The 16,425-nt window shown below is 51.3% G+C and overlaps 1 protein-coding gene across 1 annotated transcript in view; it reads right to left on the reverse strand.

Moving 5' to 3' along the window:
• SPTA1 (spectrin alpha, erythrocytic 1) overlaps positions 1-16,425 on the reverse strand; it is a 48,099-nt gene that overhangs the window by 15,185 nt on the left and 16,489 nt on the right. The window contains exons 18-30 of the mRNA XM_056109560.1: positions 15,941-16,158; positions 14,293-14,385; positions 12,622-12,759; positions 10,929-11,080; positions 10,415-10,601; positions 9,019-9,120; positions 8,092-8,183; positions 4,342-4,486; positions 2,586-2,767; positions 1,479-1,578; positions 1,208-1,405; positions 533-676; positions 66-169 (exon numbers count right to left, since the gene is read on the reverse strand). Of these exons, the coding sequence (XP_055965535.1) occupies positions 66-169; positions 533-676; positions 1,208-1,405; positions 1,479-1,578; positions 2,586-2,767; positions 4,342-4,486; positions 8,092-8,183; positions 9,019-9,120; positions 10,415-10,601; positions 10,929-11,080; positions 12,622-12,759; positions 14,293-14,385; positions 15,941-16,158 (1,855 nt within the window). The remainder of the gene's footprint in view (positions 1-65; positions 170-532; positions 677-1,207; positions 1,406-1,478; positions 1,579-2,585; positions 2,768-4,341; positions 4,487-8,091; positions 8,184-9,018; positions 9,121-10,414; positions 10,602-10,928; positions 11,081-12,621; positions 12,760-14,292; positions 14,386-15,940; positions 16,159-16,425) is intronic.

The raw sequence follows: 16,425 nt of genomic DNA on the forward strand, positions 1-16,425 counted from the left end.
CAGAAATGAGGAGCGCTCAGCATCCCCCTCCATCTCCCCTGCATCAAGGCTTCCTGAGGCCGCACCTGTCCAGCACACGCTGCAGTCGGGCGGCAATCACCTCCCGGGCATAGTGGTCATCGGCGATGAGCTGCTCAGCACAGCGCTCGAGTTCCGTGATCTTCTTTTCCTGAACAAAGAGAAAGAGAACAGCCAGCGGCCGGAGTTTATGGCCTGCTGTGACCCCAGGCCTAGAGTGACACAGTGAGGCCGGGGAAGGTGGGCCAGGCAACCCCCCACCACCACCAGAGCAGCACCCTGAGGCCTTTTGGCTTCATGAAAGGAACAAAAGCAGGGCTCGTGGTCAGTAGCAAACAGGCTAGCGTTGACAGGAGCGGGCAGCTGTGGAAGGGCCCTTCCTGCGGGCTGGAAGAACAGAGGCCTGTGTGTGGCAGAGGGTGGCCCTGCCTGGGTGGAGAGGGGGTAGGGTACAGCAGAGAGCAACCCCTGCAGGGAGACTCAGCTATGTGGGCAGCTCCTGGGGGCAGCTCACCTGGGTGGCAATGGCTTTGTCCAAATCATCGCGTTTCTTCATCAGAGCCTCCAGGCTGTCCAGCGAGCCCCTGTCCTCTGCTCTCAGGGCATTCTCTCTGACCACCATCCAGCTCTCTGCCTGGTCGCAGTTCCCTTGGAACAACTGTGAGGGGGTGGAGGCATGGTCAGATTCCATCAGGCGGAGGCAGGGTTTACTCTTTCCCAGAGACCGACTTCAGGGACCCTTGATGTGCATCCAGAAACATTCCTCTAATATCTTCCCCGAACTCTGTGGCATGGGTGGTTGGTGTTCTTGAGGTGCTGTGCCCACAGGTCCCTATAGCCGCTCACCCCTTCCCACTGTGCCTTAGCCTCAGAATTGTCCAACATTTTCGGTATCATCATCATCTTACTGGACTGTGGAGACAGCCCCACATCCTGACTTTACTGCTTAATAAAAGGGGTGCAATTCACTAAACACAGAGCAAGCACCAGGTGCCCCCTCATCAATCACTCAGGAAATGCTCTTTCTTGGCCAGGACCACTCTTGGGTCTTGTTTGGTTCAAGACAAGAAGAAAGTCCTTCAGAGCAGTGACGAAGCTGACAGACAGGCACGGGGCCAGGTAAGGAGAGCCAGACTCTGGGAACCTCCAGAGCACCTGAGGCACAGCCTGGGCTGGGAGCAGCTTGTACCTGCAACTCCAGACACTGATCCAACATCTTCTTGCGTTTCCCCCAAGCTTCTTCCAAATTGTCCCTCCCAAGTCGGACGGCCTGAAGCTTATCCTCAATTTCAGGACTGGACCGATGTCCACTGTCTATAAGTTTTGTGCCAAAGTCCTCTAAGGCCTTGAATGAGGGGCCCTCTGCCTCCATGTCAGCATGGTGGTCCTGTGCAGGAAGGAAGGACGGTGAGTAGGGCTGGACACCCCCATCAAACGTGTAGGCAGGCTTCTGGCCGTACCTGGTGCCGCTCCATCAGAATCTCTGTGCCTGTCAGGTCATCGGCCAGCTCCTGAGAAGACACCATGCCCCCGATGCCACTGATCCAGGTCTCCAGGTCCCTAGAGGAGCAAGTGTGTTGGGGCAGTAGAGTAGGGACACCTGGCACAGGTGTGTCTGCCCTGGGCTTGTCCCTTGCAGAAACTTCCCCCAGGCTCACACAATCATTCTCTCTCCCTCCTCTTCCTCCCTTTCCCTCTCTCCCTACCTCTCTATCCCTCTCTCCTCCCTCTCTCTCTGTCTCTCTCTCCCTCTTTTCCTCCTTCCCTCCCTCTCTCACTCACTCTCTACCTCCTTTTTCTCCCTCTCTCCGTCTCCTTCCATCTCTCTCCCGCTCTCCCTCTCTTGTCTCTCCTCTGTCTGTCTCTGCCTCTGCCTCTGTCTCTCTCTCTCCCTCCCTCCTTTCCTCCCTCCTTCCTAGTCCTTGGTTCTTGTCTATCCTCACTCTTTCCCTCACAAGAACTGCCTTGCATTGAAACATTGAAAACTACCTATAAGTCAAGAGTGAGAGAGTAGGTGCAGTCACCTACCAACTCCTGCGTCCTTTGGTGCCTACTTTCTGGATAGACCCTCAACAGGTGGATCTCCCCCTCACAGGCTGATGGTGCACTGACCCAGAACGGGAACAGTTTCAAGATTAAGAGCATACCCTGTGACAGGAGCAGGCTCTTTAGTGAGTGCCTCAAGATCCTTGAGACTTGATCCTAACTTTCCCGTTTCCTTCCTGCCCTCTCGTTTCCTTGACACAGCCAAGCCCTGCTGCCCTGCCTGTGTTTGGGTGAGTCCCGCCACTTATCAGGACGTAGGTTTGCAGCTATACTGAGATCTTCTGAGGGCACATATATTCTTGGTTTCCCTGACAAATGGAAACCCCAAGTCCCCCAACTCCCAAGGTGATGCCCAATACCTGGACATACTTCCCAGTCCTTCAGAGTTCCATGTTTTATACAGTATGTGACAGAGGGAGGGGCTGGACAAAGGTGGACTCCAACCCAGCCATCTGTGCCCGTGCCACTGCCAGAAGATGCTCAGGTAGGGAAGTCATACCCTGCCTCACCTAGATCCTCACCTGGCCTTGCTGAGGAACAGGAAGAACTTCTGGGCCTCACTCAGGCTCTCCTTGCGATCTTCCGTCCTCCCCAGCAGGTCATCCCAGGCCTCATTCAGCTCTACCCGCTGTCTCTGCAGGTCCTCGACGGCATCTGGGTGGGACTCAATCAGCCGCTCTGCTGTCTCCCCAAGGATGGTCACCTGAGGAGGTGCAGGAGCTTGGGAATTAACCTGGAGCCACATCTGGCTTCTAGCTAAGGAGTCCAGAGCCCGATGCTATTCAGCTAGTCAGGGGAACCCCAGAACTCTTGCTGCATTATAAAGCAATGGCGAACTTTGGCTACAAATGGGTCACCTTGAAGCGGTTCAGCATCCCTGCACTTCCTTCCGAGGAAAGGAGGCTGCAGGCCGCCTGGTTAAGTGACTAGACTGCCACCACCAGCAGCAAAGAAGAATCTGTGATTTTCAATGTGAAAGTTTTTCTGGTAAAGAAAACCTTTGTGGGTGCTGGGAAGATCCTCCCAGGATGGGAGATGCATGCCGAAAGTAGACTATAGACCGAACATGATTGCCACCCAATGCCTCTTCTGCAAACCACAGCACCCAAAAGGAGAGACAGAACAAAAGGCAGTGCCCTGCCATAGAGGCAGGGTGGGATGGGGGTTGGGGGGTGGGAGGGATAGTGGGATTGGTGGGGGTGGAGAATGGGCACTAGTGGTGGGATGGGCACTCGATCATTGTATAACTGAAACCCAAGCACAACAACTTGTAAGTCTACAACTGTACCTCACGGTGTTTCACTAATAAAACAAAAAATTAAAAAAAAAAAGAAAGAAAACCTTTGTGCTTCTCTTTGCTGTGCTAGATAAACCCAAATACACCACAGCTCATCTCTAGCCCACAGAGCATCAGGCAAAGTCTCTGTCTGTTTCTGTGTTTTTGTCTTTACTTTTTGTTTGTGTGGGGAGGCTCACACAGGGATTACTCCTGGCTCATGCACTCAGGAATTACTCCATGCAGTGTTCAGGGGACCATATGGGATGCTGGGAATAGAACCCGGGTCAGCTGCGTGCAAGGCAAACGCCCTACCTGTTGTACATTGTTTTTTTGTTTGGGGGCCACACCTAGCAATGCTCAGGGGTTACTCCCAGCTCTGCACTCAGGGATCACTCCCTGGTAAGGTAATCCTGGTGGTGTGCAAGGCAAGCATCCTATCTGCTGTGCTTTGCTCCAGGCCCCTGGTTCACTCTGATTGGAAGTTAAGATTCAGGTCTCGCTTCCTAGCTAAGGAAGTGCTGTCCCAGGCTCAGAATTTGGCCTGCCACATGGGAGAGTCACACCTTCTCCACCTGGGATTGGTGGCATCCCACCACTTCTGCACTTGTACGCTGGGAAGCTGGTTTCCATGTTAACGGTTTTCCTCCACACGAGTGACCCTGGGACATGAGCTTACCTGACGGACAGGAGTTAAGAAAAAGTGCAGGACCAGAATGATGGCACAGCATGGAGGGCACTTGCCCTGCACACAGCCAACCCAAGTTTGATCCCTGGCACGCCACATGGTCCCCAAGCACCACCAGGCATGATCCCTGAGCACAGAGCCAGGAGTAAGCCCTGAGCACTGCTGAGTGTGACCCAAAAACAAACAAACAAACAGCAATTAAAAGCCTTTCTCTTAAAAAAAAAGTGTGGAGTAAGATAAAGAGCAGGGGCTGGGACACAAAAGCAAAGAAGAGTTCAGTGTGAGGACAAACACACAGTGGCACATGTGTCACCTTCTCTCCCAGGGGAAGCAAGTCTCGCTCGAAGGCTTCGTGCTGCCGCTGAAGGGCTTGCACACTGAACAGATCCGATCCAGGGTCGGCCACACTCAGGGCCTGGCACTTCTTCTCTATCTGCTCCTTTGTGTCATCTGCTTCTCTGTCCACAGAAGCAAGAGGGCAGGAGTGAAAATGTGGACCTGAGTCAGGCAAGCTGGGATCCTCAGGGCATTACCACATGGCCACCGCAACATGTCAGTTCCACGACCACTGCTGTCATGGACGCGACCCCACCACCATCACCACCCTCATCACCATCATCTTCACCTGCCCCAAGACCACTGCTGTCATGGTCAGACATAGCATCGTCACCATCATCGTCACGCCCACTCTGCCAACACCATCAACATCATTGGACCATCATCATCATCACAGTTTGTAGGGTGACATTGGTTTGTCCTTTCTCCTCTGTCCTTTCTCCCTGGCCACAGGGAGCTTAGATTTGTTGGGTTACACCCATCTCAGTGCTCCCAAGGCACTCCCATTCCTCTGCATTTATCTTTAACTTCTCTGTGCTCTGCTTCCCCTATCTGTTAATCACCTATATCCCCAAATCAGACCCTGTGACCTGTAAGGTCAGATCCTTCTAAGGACTCTGGATTTTGTATTTGTAGGTTAAATAGTGCTTTTCTCTTTCCCTTATGTCCTTTGCATATTTACTTTAGAACAATGCCCTTTTGTTTAGACACAGGAAGACAGTTAATGCTATGCTTTTGTAACTTGGGAGTTAATTGACTCTGAACAATACTTACTCCTGGGCATCTGTCATATTTACTCGACTTTAAGACTCAGTTGCCCTTGGTTCCTACCACCCCAAACCAGGGTCCCGATGAAGGAACTGGATGGAACTGGGGCAAGCAGTAAGATACCCTGGCATCAAAACAGGACAGGCCAAGTGTCATAAAAATTATAATAAGTTAAGAGCATGGTCATGGACAAATTCTGTCACGACCCAAAGAGAAGTGACTGGACAAGGACCCTGCTAGAGTTAGGAAGGACTAATCTGGCCTGACCACTGTAGTCTGGTATCTATAGTGAGATGTCCCCAGGAGAGCGACCTTATAAGCTTAATATATCTGTGTCCATACAAAATTACTTGAAAGATTATTAAGAAGTAAATCTAAGCCCCATGAGTGGCTCTCCGGCACGGCCATGGCTCCAGAAGCACAAGGACTTAACACAGAGCCCAGCAGCTTGCAGCAGAAAAGTGAACGGACTATGCGTTAATCCACGCCACCATGCCTGCCAGAGGAAAAAGGGTGTTGGTCCCTTTCGCTCTCTTCCCTCTGGAAAGAAAGATAGCAGCCGCTTGGGAGCTTTGTGGAAAGCCAGGTATGAGCTGGTCATGGTGGGGCGACTAAAACTTCATGGGAAGGGGGGGGTTCCCGGCTCGTCCTTCACACCCTACCGAGGTCACCGGTTGCCCCCCACGAGCGACTCTCCGGCACGGCCATGGCTCCAGAGCACAGAAACCAATCTCTTAATTATCTGACTCTCAGCAGAAATACTTCCAGGGTTAATAAGTAAAATAGCAGAAATCCAAAACGGCACCTACACTATTGCATCCGCGCGACATCATTTAATTCTTGAACCCAGCTGTAGAAAGCAAATCATTTCACAATGCCTTTTCAGCATGTCTGATTTGGGGGGTGTAAACTCTAAATAATAATGGTGCATCTTTTGTCAAAACAGTGAATCTAGTCAAAGTAGATAGAGTGTTAACTAGAATTCATCTGCCTCGCAGGCATTGGGAGGGTTGGGGGGGTGGGGGCTTATTGGGGTTCTTCGTGGTGAAAAATAAGTATTGGTAAAGGGAAATGTGTTTGATGTTTGCACGACCGAGACCTAAACCTGAAAGCTTTGTAATTTTTCCCACAGTGATTCAATAAATAAATTTAAAAAATCTTAGTAGGTATTCTGAAAAAAAAAAGAAGTAAATCTAAGATGATTGTTTATGGTCTAAGGAAAGAAATATGTTCCTAGATGAAATCCTGCCCTTAAGTGGATCCTCTAGCAGGATGAGGTCTTAGTCCTAGAAGAACTTGCCTAGAAGGAAAGGAAGGGTTTTACATATGTTGATTGCGCTATCTGATCTAGGTGAATTTGCTACCCGCAACTTGGTGGTTGGGCTCTAGACTAAGAGAGTAAGACTGGGCATGGGGAAAGTAGCATGGGCAGAGTAGCCCTGTTCCCTCCTTCATGCATCTGTGGCAGCAGCTGCAGGCCGGGGTAGGGAAGAAGCTCATGGCCACCAAACCCACGTGTGGGAGAAAGCCCATACAGTATTTTTTTAATACATAATAGATATCATTATTATTGTCCCCATCCTCCTCAGCACCATACCTCAGGTCCAGCTAATCCTTAAACATCTTTTTTTTCTTTTGGGGTCACAGCCAGTTGATACTCAGGGGTCACTCTTGACTCTGTACTCAGGAATTACTCCTGGCAGTGCTTGGGTGACCATATGGGATGCTGGGAACTGGACCCGGGTCTGCTGCATGCAAGACAAACGCCCTCCCCGCTGTGTTATCGCTCCAGCCCCCCAATTCTTAAACATCTTGAGGCAATACCAGTCCCGTTTTTTTTTGGTGTGGTGGGGAGGAAGTTTGGGGCCACACCCAGCAGTGCTCATGAATCACTCCTGGCAAGGTTCAGGGGCCCATTTGGGGTGTCAGGGATTAAACCCAGATTGGCTGCATGCAAGGGAAATGCCCTACCTGCTGTACCATTCCCATTTTTAATGAGAGAAACTGAATGCTAAGAATGCTAAGTTGTCCAGGCCAAGACTGCTGAATGTTGGAACTTTCAAACTTGTCTTCTAGCTGCATATCTACATGCCAACAATTATCTGCACAGCTTTTCATACAAGCATTCTTTTATGATGCTTGTATACATATACACATGACCTGCCATCTGCATCTCAACTTTCCCTTTTCTGTTTACTTGCTTGCTTACCTGGGTGTGTTTCTTAGGATAAATACAAGTTTGAAAATCAAACGTAAAAACATATTGAGTCAATGGTTAGAGTCAATGTGATCTCTCCTTTTGGGTGTTGTGGTTTGCAATAGAGGTATTAAGTGGCCATCGTGTTCAGTCTATAGTCTACTTTCAGTCCACATCTCCCATGCCAAGTGGGCCCTCCTAGCACCCTTTACTTGGTGGTCCCTTCTCTATCTGAGCTGCCTTTTCCCCAGCATGTGAGGCCAGCTTCTAAGTTGTGGGGTAATCCTCCTGGTACTTATCTTTACTGTTCTTGGGTTTTAGTCTCCCATTCTGTTACTTTATATTCCACAAATGAGTGCAATCTTTCTATGTCTGTCCCTCTCTTTCTGACACATTTCACTTGGCATGATACTCTCCATGTTGGTCCACCTATATGCAAATTTCATGGCTTCATCTTTTCTAACCACTGCATAGTATTCCGTTGTGTAGATGTACCAGAGTTTCTTTAACCAGTCATCTGTTCTCAGGCACTCGGGTTTTTTCCAAATTCTGGCTATTGTAAACAGTGCTGCAATGAACATATAAGTGCAGATGTCATTTCTACTATACTTTTTTGCATCTCCGGGATATATTCCCTTTTGGGAAATGTTCCATGTGCACTGGGAAAAATGTGTATATTTTCTTTTGGGGATGTAAAGCCCTGTATAGATCTATTAGCCCTTTCTCTTCTATCTCTTCCTTCAAATAGGCTAGAATTCTTACCTGTGAAACATCTGGACAGCATGAGCACTGCCCAGCAGCTGGCGCTGTTCCTCAGCGAGCCTCTGCAGGGAGCCCCAGCGTGAATTCAGCTCCTGCAGAGGAGAGAGAAGCAAGAGTGAGATTGAGGCCAGGGAGCTAGCACAGATAACTCAATGTGTCCGAAGGCTGGATGAAAGATAGTCGGATAGTTCTCATGCATCGCCTTCAGAATCACATCCTTTTTTATTTCTGGGCTAGCTTGAGCTTGAGACAGTGTTATGAAGACACTGCTTTTCTTCCAAACTAAACCAGGAATACAACCCATCTACATGGCTGAGACTACCGTGCACTGACTCTGCGATGAAGGGGTGTGCTTAGCAGGTGGCAACCATAATGCTTCTCCAGCAGAAGTGGCCCCTTACCACCTCTGGATTGCAGAATGTGGGTCACCTCTCAGAGCACAGCTCCGTGTGGATGATGAGTTGATCGAGGGTACATGCCTCCCTCTGTGACATCAGGTCAGCCTTCCAATAACCCAGATACCCCAGAGAACTGGACCAAAAGTTGCCAATGTTCATTCCATTTCTGGGGCCAGATCTGAGTCAAGCCCAGAACACCCTTGCATCTCCGGCCTGTCCTCTTCTGTCAGGGAGCACCCCTCACCACTGTCCCTGCTCCTCCATTGCATTTTCTGTACAGGCCCTAGTGGAGCCTGGATTTATGGTCTGGGGAGAGAAGGGGCAGTATTTTAAGGATTTCAGGTCTTTCCAATTGTGCATGTGGCTGAACTGTTTGGACCCTTGTCTTTGACCTTCTCTATGCCAGGTCAGTGTGGCTGACACCTCCTGCCTGTTCTAGTGAAGCTGGGAAGGTCCACTCAGATACCTTTAAGCACCCCCACAGGTTCCCCCCCACGCCGGGAATGGGGATAGGAGCAGCCTTGGCTACCTGCTGGATTTGAGCTCCTTGTGGAGTTAGAAGTTCCTCATACAGAAGATCATCTGCCACCTGGTTGATGTCCTTCAGTCGAGGCTCATTGGTTTTCAGATCCTGGGTGGAAAGTTTCATGAGAGGAGGGTCACCCTTGACATACTTCCCACTCACCTCACCCCCGCTTGGCCAAATATTAAAACTGGGTGTAACCTTATTTCTGCCGGCTCCAAGGGACAGTTTCAAGTGCCTTGAAGCTTCTCCAAACCCAACCGATATTGAGTCAGTTGGGGGAAGGGGGTGAATTACCCGGAGTATGGCACAAAACGATCCCTAGATTTGTTAAGCATCTCTCCTAATCACCCCACTGAGGGTCCTATGTCTGAGCTGTTCTGAATTCTCTCCACAACACAGTCCCTCTGCCTTCTGTGCAATGTCCTGGACTCGGTGGTCATCTTCCCAAAATAAGGACAGTGATAAGAAATCATTTTAGGAGCTCTTTTAGGACTTTGATTCATTATGTCAGATTATGACATCTTGACATTCATTCATACTGTTTCTTCCTTTCCCTTTTTTCTCCTAAACTACATCTACACATTTTTATCAGCTGTGTCTACACTGATGATGTAACCATCACCATGACACCCCTGGGAAACACATCATGGGAAAAGAAAAGAAGGAAAGAGTTTAAAATTGCTGCTAACAGAGACAGGAAGGAAGGAGTTTACGATCACTGCTAACTAAGATGAGAAAGCAGTTTACAACCACTGCTAACTAAGATGGGAAGAAAGGAGTTTGCAACCACTGCTAAGATGAGAAAGCAGCTTACAATCACTGCTAATGAAGATGGGAAGGAAGGAGTTTACAACCACAGCTAAGAGGATGGGAAGGAAGGGGGTTACAATCACTGCTAAGAGGATGGGAAGAAATGGGTTACAACTGCTGAATTAGGAATTAGGAGGATGGAGGGTGTGGGTGGGAAGAAGAACAGAGGGTCTTGCTCAGTAGCAACTCAGAGATTGTTGAGCGGCACAGTCAGGTTGGTCCTCTCTCTCCCCTTCCCCTCCACTTCTGCCCATATAGACTGTGCTCAGAGTCCAACCACAGCCGCTGCTCACCAGTATCTCAGGGCCACTGGGTGCAAGAGAACTTGGGAGACCAGCCTCCCTAGGGACTGAGGAGAGGGAACTAAGTGGTGGGATGGAGCTGAAAGCTGAAGTGACTGCTTCCCTCTGCCTTTTCCTTCCACCTACAGTGCCCAGAGGGAGACCTGAACTGTGGCACTCTCCAAAGCCTGGGGGAGAATATTTAGCACATCTGAGATGGAAGGACTAGCTCAGGAGGTGAGTTGGACTGAGAGGAAACAGTGGCACCCCGAGACGCTGGAGGAGAGTTGAGAGGAGTCTTGGCTTACCATCTGGAACTCGTCAAACTTCTTCTGTAGCTCCCAGACATCGTCCAGCTCCACCCCACTGTGTTCTGCCCTTTTCTCACGGATCCAGTCCAGCATGTCCCCAGCCTCGTAGGCCAGCAGAAACTCCTTATAGCGTTGCAGGAGTCGACGTCTGCGGTCCTCGGCCCGGTGCAGGAGGGAGCGGTACCTGGTGGAGAAGCAGAGGGTGCAGGAGCCCAGAGGAGGAGAGAGCCAGAGGCAGAGAAAGGCAGGGCAGGAGAGAGGGGGCCCAGCACAAGGGACTGGGGTGTGAGGAGAGAGCAGGCCCAGGGGCAGTGAACAGTGATGACCCATTCGTGTGCCACCCAAACTGTCCCCACTCTGCTCTGCAAAGGGGCTTTCCCACGAGAGGAAGCCGGCTGTGCTTAGAGCTACACGGCTGACAGAGAAGCTGTCAAGTGGCTGCTGGACCCCAAGCTGTCTGAGGGACAGACAGGGTCATTGGCCTCAGCCCAGCCCTTAGCGCTGAACTCACTGGTCCTCTATCTGCTCCTGGCGCTGAGCGATGCTGCCAACGTCTTCGCGTCGCCGCGGGGGTAGGCCGGGGAGCTCATCGTGGGCCAGCTTCCGGACGTACACCGCGGGCACAAAGCCCTGGTGGTCCTCGGCCTCCACCTTCCACCAGTCCTGGGGAGACAGCACTGCTGGTGCCAGGCTCTGGGCAGCGCCAAGCCGATTGCCCAGCAGCCATGTGTAGCCCTCAGGGTCCTGAGTGCCAGGACTCAAAGTGGCCAGGGAGAGCTGCCAGGCAGGGCAGCCGTTCCTGGGCTCTGGTTCTTGCCGCTGGCCCCTTCGTGGTAGAACACAAACCACCAGGAACCACAGAGCCTCGGGGACCACATGAGACCCAGGCTCCCCATCCACCTCACCCAGAGCCGTCAAATGCATGCAGCCCCAGAGAGTGCCTGATTCTCGGCCAGCTGTGTCCACTGCACAGTATTTAGGGTCTTGGAATCAGTTTCCTCAGAGGTCTGTGGGGCAGCGGCTCCAGGCCCAGAGGGAGACAGGAGCTGTGACCTCATCGTCATTGCCTTCCCACGTGCCCCTGCCTCTAAGGAGCCATCCCAAACTCTCTTCTTCCTTATGAGTTCTGAAAATATTGCACTGTAGCACTGTCCTCCCATTGTTCACCGGTTTGCTCAAGTGGGTACCAGTAACGTCTCCATCTGGAGACTAGCTGTTATTGGTTTTGGCATATGAAATACGCCACGGGGAGCTTGCCAGGCTCTGCCGTGCGGGCGGGATACTCTCAGTAGCTTTCCGGTTCTCCGAGAGGAACGAAGGAAGCAAACCCGGGAAAGCCACGTGCAAGGCAAAGCCCTACCCGCTGTGCTATCACTCCAGCCCTTTGAAAATTTTGTAGCACTGTCCTCCCGTTGTTCATCGAGCTGCTCGAGCGGGCCCAGTAATGTCTCCATTATGAGACTTGTGTTTGGCATATCAAATACATCATGGGTAGCTTGCCAAGCTTTGCCGTTTGGGCAAAATACTCTGGGTAGCTTGCCGGGCCCTCCAAGAGTGGTGGAGGAATCGAACCCGGGTTGCCTGGGTCAGCCACATGCAAAGCAAATGCCCTACCCGCTGTGCTATCGCTCCAGCCCCATATCGCTCCAGCCCCAAATCTAATATTTGAAAATATTAGATATGAAAATTACTTGAACTAGAAAACTGGATTTGAGGGCATCAGAGCAATGGTACAGCAGGCAAGGTGCTTGCCTCGCATGCGGCTGACCCTCTTCAATCCCCAGTACCCGTTAGAGTCCCCTGAGCATCACCAGAAGTGATTTCTGAGTGCAAGAGCCAGAAATAACCCCCGAGTATCACCCAGCGTGGCCCAAATACAAGGGGGAAGAAAACCGGATTTGACACCATAGCCTGTTGCCCCGTCCCCCACGACCTCACAGAATCACAGAGGCAGTCCGTTTGTCAGGCTGCTGCCGCACCGGCCTCCCACCCCTGGGAGCAGAGGCACAGAGAGGGACAGGTAGGTCCTGTGAAACAGGCCGCATTTCCTGTCGACAGCAGATGCCATCAGGGTTTGCTATCAAGATCCCGGGTCTTGTTGGAACAAAACATGCTATTTCCTTCCTGCAGCAAAGAGGCTGCTCTCTGCCTGGCAGTGGCTCAGGAGGAAGGATGGCACCCAGGGCACCAGTGGCAGGTGTCACCTTGTTGATGGAGCTGAGCAGGGTCAGGACGTCATCCTTCTTCATGGTCACCTCTCGGGGACTGCGAGCCTGGAAGTCGTACAGAGCCACGACCCTCTCCTCGGGGGCAGCCCCCTCCACTGGAGCAGTCTGCTGCTGCTGAACAAGGGGGAGAGAACACAGCCATCACCAGGGTGCCAGTTCTGCCAGGCAGGCAAGGAGGAGCCTGGAGAGGGGAGGGGAGGGTCCGCTAGAGAAGCAGAACGTGCTAGTGGTCATCACTGGCAAAGCAGCCACCTCCCACCCTCCCTCTCCACATCGTGCCCCGACCCCTTCACATCACGTCTAGACTCTGGATACTCCTCAGCAAACCTTCTGACCCAAGCACAGGAAACATGTGACATTTCGTCGTGTCACATGTGCACAAACACGCAAGCAAGCACAGGACAGCCTGTGCACACACAACTTCCCCACCTTTAGTGTGTCCCACGGCACAGGTGAGTCACCCAAACTCCACGCATGTATGTGTGTGATCAGCACACGTACATGTCACTAAGCAAACACATGTGCCTCTTTTAAAGGCATGATTCCAGTGAAGTGGCTCCGGAGGCCCTAAGGACCCTGTCCTGTCCCTGCTCCCAGGGACAGCCACTCCTTCCTCTCCTGTCCTTCAGTCTAGTGACATTTGGAAAGACCTCTGACCCCTGACCCACTGCAGGTTTCATAAAATCCAGGGTCATGGTTATTCTTCTGTGGTTTACTTATCTGTGTCTAAAATTTAGAAAGTGTTAGTTTAAGCAACAAAGGAATGAGAAGAAGTCCTGAGGAAGGACCAGGAGGGAAGGCCCAAGCGAGGATGTACAGGAGGAAGGAACATGGAGCCTCCACCCCGCGCAGAAACACACGCAGGAGTGAGTAACGCAGAGAGAAGAGGCTGTGCTCCTGACACCAGGTCACAGAAGTCACTTGGCTACCGCTGAGGCTGCGCCTGGGGTTGTGTGAGAGAGAACCAGACATAAAACTGTTCCCTTGGAATGCCCTGCCACAGAGGAGGGCTGGGGTGGGGGGATGGGGTGGGGAGGGAGGGCTACTGGGATTATTGGTGGTGGAGAATGGGCACTGGTGGAGGGATGGGTACTTGGTCATTGTATAGCTAAAGCCCAAGCACAAAAGTTGTATGTCTACAACTGTTCCTCATGGTGTTTCACTCATAAAAATTAAATTAAAATCAATCAATCAATCAATCAAGAGTGATAGCACAGCGGTAGGGCCTTCGCCTTACAAGCGGCCAACATGGCCGACCCGAGTTCGATTCCACTGCCCCTCTCGGAGAACCCGGCAAGCTACCGAGAGTATTCGATATGCCAAACACAGTAACAACAAAGTCTCCAATGGAGACGTTACTGGGCCCGCTCGAGCAAATCAATCAATAGATAAATAAAACTGCTCCCTTGGGACCAGAGCGATAGGACAGTGGGGAGGGCATTTGCCTTGCACACAGCCAACCCAGGTTCAATCCCCGGCATCCCTTATGTTCCCCAGAGCACTGCCAGGATTAATTCCTGAGTGCAGAGCCAGGAGCAATCCCTGAGCATTGGTGGGCGTGATCTAAAAAGCAAATTTAAAAAAAAGGAAAGAAAAAGAAAAGAAGCAGCTCCCTTCCTTCATAGATGAACGTCTCTGTCCCCTTACCTGACAGGCGTCTGCCTGTTCCCGAAGAGCCTGGATGCTTTTTCCAAAGGCTGTGAGGTCCACGAGAAAGGCCTCATGTTTCTTCAGAAGAGCCTGGTTGTGGGTGGAGAAGCAGATCAGGCACAACACGACGTACACCTGAATTTTCCGCTGCCTTTGGGGTTAGGCCAGTCACCTTAGTCCCTGGTCTGAAACACTTGTTTTTGGGAGAAGGTGGTTTGGGTCACACCTGGCAGTGCTCAGGGACCACTCCCAGCCCGCATGCTCAATGGTTGTTCCCAGCAGTACTCGGGGACCATACAGTGCTTGAACAGAGGTCAGCAATATGCAAGAAATGTGGCTTAACCCCTGGACTATCTCATGCCCCCACCTTCTATTTATTTTATTTTTCTCTTTCATTATTATTATTATTGTTATTTTGCTTTTGGGGTCACACCCGGCAATGCTCAGGGGTTACTCCTGGCTCTGCACTAAGGAATTACTCCTGGCGGTGCTCAGGGGACCATATGGGATGCTGGAGATCGAACCCGGGTTGGCCACGTGCAAGGCAAACTACTACCCATTGTACTATAGCTCCATCCTTCTCTTTCATTTTTTAAAAGGCTTCTTTACGCCTCCTTTTGTAAGGATCAGAAGAATAGAAGTTAAAATAAGAATAGCAATCTGTATATAGTTTCCTCAATCAAGATGAAGTGCAAATTGCGCGATGGTTCTGGTGCACATGAGAGCTGAGAGGATGCTGCCAGTGACATGCTCTGCAGCACAGAACTTAGCACAGACGTCCCCGTCAACTATTTCTGAGGGCTGTGCAGGACCACGGACAAGGAGGTACAAGGATAAAACTACAACGAAGGGAGATGCAAGGGAGTGTGAGCTCGGGGTTGGGGTGGCTTCGCTGACTCTCCTTCTGGATTCTGTTGAAGAAGAAAAGCTCCTCCCTTAAAGTCAGGGCTGGGAGATGTGAGGACCACTCCGGGAATTTGGGGTGAGCAAAGAGGCATGGAGCTCTGGCCAAGCCCTTTAAAATCCAGATCAGGGCTGGAGTGATTGTACAGTGGGTACGGCTTGCAAATGGCTGGCCCGGGTTCAATTTCCAGCATCCCATATGGTCCCCTGAGCACCGCCAGGAGTAATTTCTGAGTGCAGATCCAGGAGTAACCCCTGTGCATTGCCGGGTATGACCCAAAAGGCCAAATAATATTAATAACAATAATAATAGCACTCTGTCCTGTTGTTCATCAATTTGCTCGAGCGGGCAACAGTAATATCTCGTGAGACTTGTTGTTACTGTTTTTTGGCACATTGAATACGCCACAGGAAGCTTGCTAGGCTCTGCCATGCAGGCTGGATACTCTCAGTAGCTTGTCGGGGTCTCTGAGAGGGACAGAAAAATTGAACCCGGGTTGGCTGCTTGCAAGGCAAACACCTTACCTGCTGAGCTATCGCTATAATAATAATAATAAAATTTAAAAAATAATAATAAAATCCAGATCATCTCCAAGAAATCTATGGATGTCTGTGGCATTAGGAAAATGGGAAGTCTCTTGTCAACTCTGGGGGTGTCCCACTAGACAAAGGCCAGAGGTCATCATCTTGGAAAAGTCGATCTCCCAGGACCCGGGCCCCGACACCGTCCTGCCAGCCTCACCCCGGCCGCCTCCTCGTCTGCCCCATAGTTGGTGTTGTCGACAATGGGCTCCTTCTCCCGGAGCCATGCCTCAGCCTCGTGCAGGTCAGCCAGGTACTGTTGGAACTGGACATTGGCCTCCAGGTCCTTCTGACGCCGCCCCGCTCGGGCCTGAAGAGACTCCATATTCTCGCTCAAACTCTGGACCCGGGAGGCCACATCTTCTGCAGCAAAGTGTCCTGTGGAGGCATGACGGAGACAGTGAGTTGACACTAGGCCTGACACTGGCTGTCCCAAGCCAGCAATTCTGTGGAAGTCATGTGGACTCGGGTTCGGGATGGGGCTGGTACAGCACAGACCCAGGCATGGAAGGTCTGCAGGAGGGCCCGGAAGCAGGAGGTCCATGCTGCTCAGGAAGGGTTCGGGTGATGGTGCTTTCTCTCCAGCCCCAAACGCCAACCCACCGGCTAAGTGAGCCCAAGCAGTTTTCTGACAAGCAGAGGAGC

The sequence above is a fragment of the Sorex fumeus genome, unplaced genomic scaffold (assembly GCF_029834395.1).
Source record: "Sorex fumeus unplaced genomic scaffold, SorFum_2.1 ptg000316l, whole genome shotgun sequence".
Lineage (NCBI taxonomy): Eukaryota > Metazoa > Chordata > Mammalia > Eulipotyphla > Soricidae > Sorex > Sorex fumeus.